Source organism: Schistocerca serialis, chromosome 6 (genome assembly GCF_023864345.2).
Source record: "Schistocerca serialis cubense isolate TAMUIC-IGC-003099 chromosome 6, iqSchSeri2.2, whole genome shotgun sequence".
NCBI classification, from domain to species: Eukaryota; Metazoa; Arthropoda; class Insecta; order Orthoptera; family Acrididae; genus Schistocerca; species Schistocerca serialis.
This window is the reverse complement of record NC_064643.1, coordinates 554,115,800-554,128,221: the sequence shown is the minus strand read 5'-3', so window position 1 is coordinate 554,128,221 and position 12,422 is coordinate 554,115,800. Positions and strand designations below refer to the sequence as shown.

The window sequence follows — 12,422 nt, the reverse complement described above, 5'->3', positions numbered from 1 at the left end:
GTTTCGATCCGGCGACCTTCGGATTACTAACCCCGAGACCTTACCGCTGCGCCACGACGCTGTAGAAGGCTGTTAATCGTAGAGAGTATTTCACCGCAACGGTTTCTTTTAACTGTCGATTTTCTCGACAACGGCTGAGAAGTGCATCTTGGTGCTTTGCCACATTACACCTCTGGCCATGAGCTTTTATTATGCGCAGTACGAATCGAATCTGAATTTCACAATTGGCGGCCTCCCCTTGTGAGTTGTGGTGGGGTGTCTCCACGCGACCTGTGTTTACGTTTAGTGATTTTGTTGTTTCCTCTTCGTTTATTGCTCTCGCGTTAAATGATAACAAAACAGATTTTTGCGGCCGGGAGCTATCAAATGAATTAAAATATGTTTGCGTAATTACAGAAGGCTAAAATATGTTATTAGTTTTAGATTTTATTTCCACCTTTCTGACAGTCAAACATTAATCGCCTTACAGAACAATGAAGTTATTTTGGCTGGTTTGCTAAAGAGATTTGGTTTTTACTAATCTTTTCTGTTGAGGCAGTCAATTTATTTGAAACGAAGTGTTTAATTTCACACTATTGGCTGGTTTCAACTGTTCGCTGCATTTCAAGTGCACGTATGGCATTATGCCGTAATAAAGAACCAAACATGAGATAATACAGTACTGGTACTCCAAGAAAATTTGCATACGAATGTGCATTTTAAGCCGAATTGTGCGTTTTAGTGTGGTTCACGAAAGTCCAACGTTCTTGAAGTATCCTCTGATGTCTTGTTTCTTTTATGACATAATGTAAGATCTTTTAATGTTTTACACGTACGAACATATGGGCTTCCTGCTTCATTGTAGCTGCGCAAGCATGGTGACGCTTGTTGTCTGGCGCTATCTTGCAACTGCTGAAACGAACCTATTTCTAACAGGTCGCGGGAAAATATTGCGAATGGTGGTTTGAAAAGCGTTACATTCAAAGGAGATTTCCTTTTATGTAAGATGAGCTATGTGCGAGAATCTACGATGAATTTCTTAAATCACAAAGCGTTTCGCTCTCATTTAAAAATCAACTCTTTGAGGATGACCATTTAGAAGAATTTCGATCCCAGAAGGTCAGACATTTACATCTTTATTAAAAATTTTACTGGCACATTTGTGTGATGTAACTTAAAGTGTAACAAGCGCAAAAAATATCAGCATTATATGTGGAGGCTTAGCTTCTCTTCCAGCTTATTAATCTTCGAGACCAATATTACAGGTGAATGCTATGTATATTAATTTAAACCATTAACTGTTCTTACTTGTGTGTTCGCGCTATTTAAGAGTGATCTTGCTATTGACTGACTACATGACGTGTGCTATGCTGTCATCAGCTGGTAAGATCACGTGACATGAGCTAGGACTGGCTTACAAAAGCGCATCGAAATCTCGATTTCAATGCTTTGGAAAGTGACATGCAGTGTTTGTTGGAATTCGAATTTATACCTTCATAATACGAAAATATGCAGCATTCATGTTACTGCACATCAAAGGTCTTTCAAAACGTGTTTTTCCCCCCTGAGTTACGTTTTCTAAAGTGCCGGGAAATTCTACTCTGGTATGTAAAACCATTAATGTTGAAAGGATTGATGAGTTTTACAGTGCCAAATAAGAGTATACTGTCACTTAACACGGAAAAAGTATATTTTCACCGAGGAGAAAGTGTATTTTTAACCAGAAAATCCGGGAATTTTTTTTCCTTGTCCACATATACATCCTGACTGCAACAAGCAAACAGTTTACAAACTTGCCCCTTTTGGAAATGCTTTCACTTTTGCACCGAAAGCCAGTGATCATGCCCTTTGTGACATCAGACAAAATCAATCTCTTTCTACATTCTGACGACAACTGCACTGTTTTCTGCATCTTCCTGACATACCACATATACCCTCCACGTCTAGTGCTGCCACCTGCCATTTGAGTGTTTATTACATGTTGATGTCAAACATAGGTGGTGATCACATTACTGTGACTGAATTGTGTGCTTGTAAGTGGTAAATGCAGTGCCACTGTGACACCATAATGTCTAACTTATTTAAAGTGCTTGTGAATCCACTAGACTTGCAGGCCTGAATGACATTAAGTCCTACGAGTCCAAGTTGGTCTCACATAGCAAGTTGTTGATATGTCAGACATTCATTTCAGTAAGCAATGCAGAGTGCAATACACATTCTGGAAGGCCTTCTGTTTGTATTAGTTGTTGTACTCTTCTCCGCTCACCACCTCTTCTTTTTTTCTCATTTCTCCAAAATTGTAGTTAATGTGTTTTTGTTCCTTCTTTTCGACAGGTACCCATATTTGTTTTTTGAATATACCGATCCTGAGCCAAACTTCAACAAAAAGTCCATTATAGGAATGGTTGCAAGGCTAGTGAAAATAAAGGACATGAGTAAGGCTATGGCTCTTGAGGCTGCAGCAGGTGGAAGGGTAAGTGAAAGTTTCCGAAATATCCAAACCAAGCACGTGAAACTGATGTTGTACCTTTTTTGACATCGAAGTAGGACCCTCATTGTTGTTGGATGGTGACTGTCAATGATAAATTGCTGCTATTTGGAAACATCTAAAATGATTGATTTGGAGAGAGAGAGAGGGAGAGAGAGAGAGAGAGAGAGAGAGAGAGAGAGAGTTGGAATGGAACTGTCTCCTTTGCCCTTCAGTTTCATTAGTTGAAAGTGGTGTACAGGTTTGTCTTGTGTTATTAATTTGATTTTTTAAAGTTATATTTTGAACCTTCAATTTTTCACTGCAACATTGGGTTCTCACTCAATTCTCATTTATAGTTCATTTATGTACAACTACTAGGTTGTAACCTGACACAGTTTTTTCATTAACAGTGTAATGTCAGACACTATCCTGTGTGTTTCTTGGAAGCCTACTTAGGTCATCTTCAGTTTAGCAAAATAGACTTAGTTTATAGTTCACCCTAACTCAGGATATTATGTTACTTCACTACATTAAACCAATCTCAGGTTTCAAACAGTGCATTGTAGGACTTTACAGTTGCCATTATGTTTTGAGCATATTGCTTAAGGTTCTATTGCTTCTCCGTATTGGATAATTATGAATCATGTACTTGCTGATGTAAGAGAGTTCAGAGCACAAACAAAGGTGGGTCAAGATTGGAAGCACAGTAGCAAGCTTAAGTGTCACAACATTCACAGCCTGTTGCTTGTCAGTAACTTACTTGTCTTCGTTCTGTGCAAATTGTGGTGTATTCTGCTTATTGTTCATTTCACTCCTAGTGTTGAGTGTGGTGATTATTTTTGCTCTTGTAGTGTTCATTGTGAATGATAGGAAGCTGTCACATGAAATCCTGCGCAAACTAGCAACAGGAAGAGTGTTCCTTGTGTATCGTTATTTTAAAAGTAAGTATTCCACCGAATCCAATATGGCACAAGGCAGAAATCGTGCTGATGCCAACAACAGTAGTAGACACAAAAGCTGGTTGTTTGAAGACTGTATAGTGAATATCCAGCAAATTTAATGTCTCTATTCAAGACTGTGACTCGACTGTTCCCAAGTCACCTTGTGAGCAACACAACCACAAAAAAGAAATGGATGATGCAATTGATTTTGCAGAACATGCTTTGGCGGTCAAAGTATTCATTATGTATGCTAAATGTGAATGTCCTGCAGCAGAAAAAAGTTTTACATGTGAATGTAGCTGAAAGTCTTGACAATCAAATTGACCCTGTTGAGCCATGAGGACAGTTATTTAAGAGAATGCAAGGAAAGAAAAAAGCTGGCACATTTCAAATTTATTACTTAGTAGAAACTGAAGACAGTCAAAACTGTGCAAGGAGAATGTTTTGGGAAATGAGCAGTGGGTATGCTGGACTAAAAACTCCATTTGGCTAAGGTAATCAGCTTGCAGTGCTTTGTCAGATCAGAAGAGTAAGCTAGTTTTTAAGATGTCAACGGCTAACAATTCTGAAGATACACATTTTGACAAGAAGTAAAGAGTCTTTCAATGGTAGTTTTGGGAACTATTGTTGCTGTATCTCCATGATTTTTCGTTATTGTCATGTACAGTACTGTACAAGGGAACTACGTTGAAATTATGATGACAAAAAGGCAAACTTCATTATGCAGTTGACTTCTAAAGAAATACCTTGTATTTCGTCGCAGATCAAAGCAGAGTTGCTGTTTCTTGTTAATTCCCAAAACCCTATGCAACTAAGTTCATGAAAGCTGAAATTGCAAAGCAGCATGGTCACTTTCTTAGACTGCCAATGTACCACTGTCATTATAACGATGTGAAACTGTTGTGGATGTGCATGAAGTGTGGAGAAGTTCAATACATTCAAAAGTACAGATGTTGAAAGGCTTACAAATAAGGTAGTGCACAGCATCTTAACATCTGCCTGAGCAGTTTGTATAAGACATGCAAAAAAACTGTGGGATGAAGAGTACCACAGAGAAATTGGCAGGGGAATGATTATTGATCCTACTACAATAAACCCTCATGAGTGCAAGTCATCTGTGTCTGGAAGTGAAGATAACTGCGTGGATTTCTCAGTGAGAACTACATAATTATTAATTGCTGGTACTTCAAGCTTTGTTTATATGACTGTCTGCAGCTGAATAATAAATTATTGATAGGTAAGAATTCATCTTTGGCCTTATAATGCAGTTTTGTTCTTAATGTGCATTCAGTCTGTGTAAATACTCAATGCAAATACATTAATCATAATACAGAAGATATTGTAAGCAGGGTTACACAAGAAAACAAAATTAGTTTTTAGTGTATGATTAAATTCTCTTTCTTATACCCTTAAGATCACACATTTTACAGCTTGAAAAATGATATTAATATTGTCAATCACTGGATGCATAACACAAGCAGTGCAGTAAGTTGCTTGATTAGCAAAACTTACTGTTATCATTCAAAAGGCGAAATCTTAAATATTGAATGTATTTAAAAAACTAAACTATATCATAATCAGAAGTTGCTTGATTAGCAAAACTTACTGTTATCATTCAAAAGGCGAAATCTTAAATATTGAATGTATTTAAAAAACTAAATTATATCATAATCAGTGTTAACCTCGTGATTATTCTCTCTCTCTCTCTCTCTCTCTCTCTCTCTCTCTCTCTCTCTCTTTGATAAAATGTACAGATAAGATGCATTATGCTTCAAACTTAGTCATATAAATATTAAATGTAAGATCGGAAATGAAGAAAGAATATAGAAGTGGGCAGAGAAGTTGTTGCACACAGTTTACACAAGTAAAATAAGTGCTTGTGCATACATATCTCAAAATTTCATAGTAACCATGTGTGAACATACTTTACCTCATAATATTTGATTTTAAATATGCAATTCACTCGCAGGTGCTCTGCTTTATTAAAAACTTAACTGGCACGCCATTTGTCACATGTAACTGACGTTCTGTGGTGGTGTGTAACTTACGTGCGTGTACTTACAAACATACAGACTCCAGACCCATGTGTGTGGTAACTCCACATCACATTGAATCATGGGTGGCACAGTGTGTTTTATGCACATTGGTGGTTACCAACTAATATTGTGTGACATCTTCGGGTGGTAGCTTCACAGTGCCATGCAGTGAGGCACACACCAGCTCAAAGTTGTCATGTTTGCTGATATTCCATTATTCCCACAAACAAGTAGCTTGTGTTTGATAATATAATGACGACACATTGTGCATAAACAGAAAAAACAGACAGCAGTATCAAATAGAAAGCACATTTGTGCTGCTAACACTGTTAAACATGTAGACACTTGCACACACAAAGTTGTGTGAAACCAACTAATGTTATCAGAGATGAAATGTAGCTCCCAAAACATTATCAAAGTCATGATTTTGCTTCCCTTACATAGAGGAGGTCACACAAGCACAGCAGAAAGATATAGTTTTCCAAACTGTCACTGGAAGGGTTCTCAACCATTTATTATAACTCAATTGTTATGGTACACATAATGAATTTCTACATGAAAAGTAGTTTAGCAGTTCATCATAAGTTGTTACCACCTGAAAGTGAAGGTCTTCTCTTTCCAGACACTTTTTTCCTTCCTTCCAAAATGAGTGTACAGTCTCCTTCCTTTTTATCCTTCTGTTGCTGTCTTTGTCAAGTGTTCCTCCTGAATTTCTTCCTCAAAACTGTTGTAGAGTCCAGTTATCAATTCATGGCGTATTAATCAAGACCTAGTAAATTATGCAATTTGTTCTCCCAAAGCTTGGCAATTAGGGAATGTTGTTTCGCACTCCTCAGATGTCAAATTTTTCCATGCCGTACTTTCCTCCTGATAGACAAGTGTTATGCACAAATACTAGTCTTTAGGAATCTATGAGAATGAGACTTTAAATTGTTCATTGGTAGTGAAATTGTTAATCATTACATTGGAGTAGTAGTTACCATTACAGCTTCCTTGCATTAAAGAATCATTATACTCTCATATCAAGCTTCTATCAGTCACAGCATTGCAATTTTGTTGGACCTTGAACAAACGATACATCTCATTAAATTTAATTTCTAGGTCAGAAGAATGTTATAGTACAACAGAAATCAACTTGCCGTCTAAATTACTTTCATCAAATAATTTTTGTCTGTCAACAGTGGCATCAAGAATCATTGTACTCAACTCTGTGAACTTCTTGTTGCTGTAAGGTTGAGACTGAACTTCAGCCATTTCAGATTCTTTCCCTTCATCTTGGTTTACCGTCCTGATTGTAGTCAGAATGTTCAGTACCTATTCGTCAATCCTATCAGCTTATTTTCAAATTTGTGATTAACTCTCGCATGTATTTCTTTATTTCCTGCTTCATTGTCTTCAACTCGGATGTGTTTTTGTCTATTTTGCAGTTCAATGTACAGATGTTTGTGTCTAGTTTATTGTTCAGATTGTGGAAGTGTGTTTCTAGTTTATTGTTCAAGTCGTGAAAGTGTGTGTATGGTTAAGTGATTAGTTCATGAAAGTGTGTGCCTCGTTTATTCTTCAGTTCACATAAGTTTGCATTTAAAGTATTGTTCACTTCATGTGCATTTGCATCTAATTTATTATTAATTTTGTTAAGACCTCTCGCCGTACATCATTAGCTGCTTGTAAAAAATTTAATTGGCAGACTGGTACTTGGTTCTATATCACATCGTCAAAGTCATCCGATACAGAGGACAGACAAACAAAAGTATATGTATCGACATCTACAACATAATAATATTTTGTATACTTAACAGTAGAAACATAAAGTTGCATACATATTGTGTACATCCAAATCAAATGTTGTGTGTGGCAATTACAGATTCTGTATGGTTTCAAAACTGATGTTGCTCTGAGATCAGATGTAGATACATCTGGCATGTACTGACTACCTGTATATGTATTAAATACTGCACTTGGAAAATTAACAATAAGGGTGGAATATATGTAGAGATAAAGTTGATGTTAACTGTCACAAACAGTACAGTAAGGTAGAGGGACATAATGCAACAAAATCTCTTACCACATGACAAGGTTGCCACCTCAGATCTGGATCTGTGGGTAAACCAACATAGCTTGCCAAATTTAGTAAATTTCACATGCAGGAAAACAGAGAAAACTCTAATCCAAACCTATTCATTCAAAAAAACTGTTAAAATTTTTTATATACATCTTATTACAGAACTCTGTCATTAAGTACATTGTCAGGTTGTTTTGTCATGTGAGTGTACATCTCCATTTCTTCCAGGAAATTCAGTAATCGACCTTCTCCTGCCTTGTGAAGAATGGTTATGTTTCTAGTGTTGCCATTAACAGCACACTTACACTCTCTTAAATGAATAGTAAATTCTGAGTAACTAGATTCATCAACATGTTGTCTAAATCACATTTTGAAGTTTCCCCGTTTGCCCAACATAAAACTTGCCACAGTCACTATGTATCATTTTATATACCTTGGATGCTTTATATGCCTAACTGTTATCTACAGCATGTACAATACATTATTCTTACATTGCTCACTGTCCTGAAGCCAATTTACAGCCTCGTTTTCCAAACCAAATGCCTTATCAGGAAATGACCCCAGTATGGTAAAACTAAAGACCTATCTTTTTTCTTTTGTTCACTTCTTTTGAATGTGACCTGATCTCTATTCCTAGTTTGTTACTTCTGTTTCTTGGTGTATAATCTCATAATTAGTGTTGCATCAAAGTGATTGTTAGATGCTGCCTTTTTCAGTGTATGCAATTCAGTGGTATTCACCTCACGTAAAGGATATTTCATTACCCTGTCAAGTGGTGAATGAAAATAACCTTTTTTATGGCGCCATGGACGAGAAGAACTGTTTTGCATTATGCACTCGTAAGTAGTCGGTTTTCAGAATACACTGAATGTGTGAGCGCACCCTCCTCTTGAGTGCTAGGTTTTCTGATAGGCAGTTCGCCATAGGTAGGCCTCCTTTTTGTTCATATGTGTGTTCAGTGAAGTTAAAGTAGCTCAGAAACAGGACTAACACGTGAAGATCACTCAGTTCATCAATTTCTGTTTGTCTCGTTTTATTAAACTTGTGTAACTTTTTTGATAATGGGTATAGCTTCAGCTCTGGTGATATCTGTATACATTTTAGTGACACCAAGAGAGAGAATCTATTATTTGCCGGGATGTGAACATCTTTAATCTGATTGATTAGGCCAGCTAGCTCACTTCTTTGTTGTGTGGGAACTACATGTGCAATTTGTAAGAGCTGCGAAAATGATACATGGCTTAAATTAAAAAGTTTTACAATGGTCAAGGAATTGGCAGAAAGTCAAAATGTAGATTTTTTTTGTTTCTTTTTTTCTTTTCTTGTTTCAAGCGAATTTGTGAAGGTTTCATATGGCATTCAGAGGCAGTAAAAGATATGTAATAATTTTCTTTCAAGCATGAGTAGTGAAGGTCCATCACTAAAACCAAACAAGCTGATGTACTACTGAGAATTTTATTACATATTTGTTTTATTATTAATTGTTTGGCATATTACAATTGGCAACATTTTGTAAAATGTGTGAAAATTTGTTTCAGCTGTACAACATTGTAATTGATAATGAAGTAACTGGCAGAAAGCTCCTAGAAAATGGTGATTTACCACGTCGTACAACATTTGTTCCATTAAACAGAATAATTGGTAGAGCTCTTGAACCTAAGTATGTTAAAGCTGCAGAGAAGCTGGTAAGTATTTGTGGTGTTACTAAAAATATAAGCACACTCTGTTTTATTTCAGAGGCTGTCAATGCATTAACTTTTTATTTTAATTTTCAGGTTGGTAAAGAAAATATAGTACCAGCAATACACCTTGTGGAATTTGATGACAAATATCGTGTTGTCCTCCAGTATGTCTTTGGTGAAACAATGATTACAAACAATATGGACATGGCACGTGAGGTTACATTTAATGAGAACATCAAGAAGAAATGTGTGACTTTGGAGGGAGACATTTTTGATCCTGCAGGTGTCTTGCAAGGAGGTATGAGATTTTAACATCATTTGTCTGTTAAAAAATAATCTAAAGATGGTAGGGACATCTTTCTGTATGCTTTAAAAATTCGCTGTAATCCTAAGTGTTTCTGCAAGTACGTGAACTGCTGTTGCAATTTACCCAAAGAGTCATCCAATGTACAAATTGGAAACCAGCTTTTTTAGCTCTAGAATTAATGACTGTTCTTTTTCTCCTTATGATAGGTGCACCTAGCACTTCAATACCAGTGTTGTCACAGTTGGAAGAGATTTTTGCCATGGTTGATGACTTTGAAGATAAAAAGCAAAAACTAAGAGAGATGGAAGAGAAAATAAAAAGGGTCAGTGAAGTTGCAAGATGGTAAGAATTTTTCTTTCATGATTATGCATTAGCATCAGCGATTCCAGGACAGAGTTGAGGTTGGAAATGAAAGATAATGAACCATATTCAGTGACACTAATAACACAGGTGTGACACTCATGATATTACTTCAAGATAAGGTCTGCTGTCTTTCTTCCAAATAGGATATTTGTGCAATGTATATGGTCTCTTACTCTGCTGGGAAAGTATAAAATTTTGTGCTGCTATGGCAGACTGATCTCTGTATTAATAATTTTACTCTTTGGATGTCATGGTTTTCACAACATGTCAATGAACTAAATCTTCTCAGATTACTGTATACATATGAAGAATCTGCGCCCCCTGATTTTAAGGGAGGGTGGAAAAAATGAAATACTGGCGTTAACTTGCGTTTGTGTATACACCATCCATTGCATGTATCCCTTTTTAAAGTGCAACTTTGAATGGGAAATTTACACACACATCTAGTGGTTGCATGATACATATTAGACCTACATGGATGACAAAGTCAGTTTTCTCTTTTTGTAACTTGTCTTGCAGTTCTCCGGTTGTATATCCGCAGAAGCTGTCCAGGACTGATGTGTTACATAAATTCGGTAATCCTTTAGAGTGACATTTCCAAACATGTGACACCCCGTCAACAACGAGGTTATTGTCCATAGGTCTCACCAATATGCCTTTCACTGATTTTTTTCAGATTATTTTTCCTTTTAAATATCACATAAGGTGTTACCTTTTCTCCATCACCAGTTACACACATCACTGTACTCCTTTGCTTCTCACTGCCACCAGTTTGTATCATGATGCTCGATTCCCCTTTTGATGCGTGTTACCAATTTGTGATGATACACTGTAATGTTCGTGGTGCAAATTTATGATGTAGCAATGAAAATTCAAATTTTGCTCATAATCCCCTGGAAGCAGTTCAAAGATGGTAGTTTTCATCAAGTGGCCTAATCCATGTTGACTGAAAAATCTTGATAATCAGTCCTGGCTAGCTTCAAAACCAGTGACACCTAGTTCTTTGGCTAAAGCCTGTGGTTTGGTCTGTATAATAGCAGAGCCTTTTTCCTAGGTCCAGGTGCTTTGCATTGTGGCCACAAAATGCCCGGCAATTGCTGTTCGTTTCTTAAAGCCGTATTTTGTTTTTTTCACCTGTCACAAGTACAACCCTCACTCACATCATATTTCCTCCACCACACAGTTTCCAATTTTTTCTGCTTCTTCAATAATTTTAAGTTTTGCTTTTTAATGATATGAATATAATAGAGGGAAACATTCCACGTGGGAAAAATATATCTAAAAACAAAGATGATGTGACTTACCAAACGAAAGTGCTACAAGGTCAATAGACACACAAACATACACACAAAATTCAAGCTTTCGCAACAAACGGTTGCTTCATCAGGAAAGAGGGAAGGAGAGGGAAAGACGAAAGGATGTGGGTTTTAAGGGAGAGGGTAAGGAGTCATTCCAATCCCGGGAGCGGAAAGACTTACCTTACAAATGTCTGCTTGTGTGTGTGTGTGTGTGCGCGTGTGTGCATGCGTATGTGCGTGCGCGCGCGCGAGTGTATACCTGTCCTTTTTTCCCCTAAGGTAAGTCTTTCCGCTCCCGGGATTGGAATGACTCCTTACCCTCTCCCTTAAAACCCACATCCTTTCGTCTTTCCCTCTCCTTCCCTCTTTCCTGATGAAGCAACCGTTTGTTGTGAAAGCTTGAATTTTGTGTGTATGTTTGTGTTTGTTTGTGTGTCTATCGACCTGCCAGCATTTTCGTTTGCTAAGTCACATCATCTTTGTTTTTAGATATATTTTAAGTTTTTCTTTAGCTATGTATGAGCTGTAACAAGAACTTGTATCCATAATTAACAAGTGCTTAATACATCACATCTAATGGGCTACTGACATGTCGCGTACTTAGGCTGTAACAATACTATAGTGTAATGGGATCTGTTGTTGGAGCTGGTGTGGTACTAGCCTTATTGCAGTTAATCTGCATGTCCCACTTTTTCATCCTTAGATTCAGGAAAAATGTGTGCGGATTTGTTGCATATGTGTGGTTCTTTTGTGGAGCGACTACGATGTTCCCTGAAAGAACATATTCCATTTAGATTGATGCACTAATATCTTCAGAAGATTTGTTCATCTTTTTACTCTGCTGACAGGATGTAAGAAGTGTGTGGTTCGTGCTTCAGTATCTTCATAGTCTCCTTCCGATTGTTACATTTCTGTCTTCAGCACTTCTTCAGGCTTTTAGTAACTCAGTGCATGTCTGAGATCTTCAAAGAATTGTTTTTGGGGCCCATGTTGGTCTCATTTTTCATAACTGAGCATTCAAAAATCTGTTATGTCTTAATATGTGGCCCAGAAGTGTTGTCTTTCTCCCTGCTACCTGACTGTTATTCATCTTCCTTTATGTATTTATTGTAGGATCTTCTGATTTGTTTACCTCTGACCACAGCTCATTTTGTTGACTCTCTTCCGTAACCACATGAATTTCACTTCTAGGTGCAGTTTATCTTTTTTACCCATTGTTCAACCATCATTTCAACTAAGCGGCGTACTCCAAATCAGGGACAGCAACGGTGTGCCAAACTGCAC

At 37.1% G+C, this 12,422-nt stretch overlaps 1 protein-coding gene across 1 annotated transcript in view; it reads left to right on the top strand.

The window, feature by feature from the left end:
* The window catches only part of LOC126483932 (structural maintenance of chromosomes protein 2), a 152,878-nt gene that overhangs the window by 100,289 nt on the left and 40,167 nt on the right, over positions 1-12,422 (top strand). Inside the window, exons 11-14 of the mRNA XM_050107210.1 lie at positions 2,314-2,452; positions 9,027-9,173; positions 9,264-9,468; positions 9,684-9,819. Coding sequence (XP_049963167.1) covers positions 2,314-2,452; positions 9,027-9,173; positions 9,264-9,468; positions 9,684-9,819 — 627 coding nt within the window. The remainder of the gene's footprint in view (positions 1-2,313; positions 2,453-9,026; positions 9,174-9,263; positions 9,469-9,683; positions 9,820-12,422) is intronic.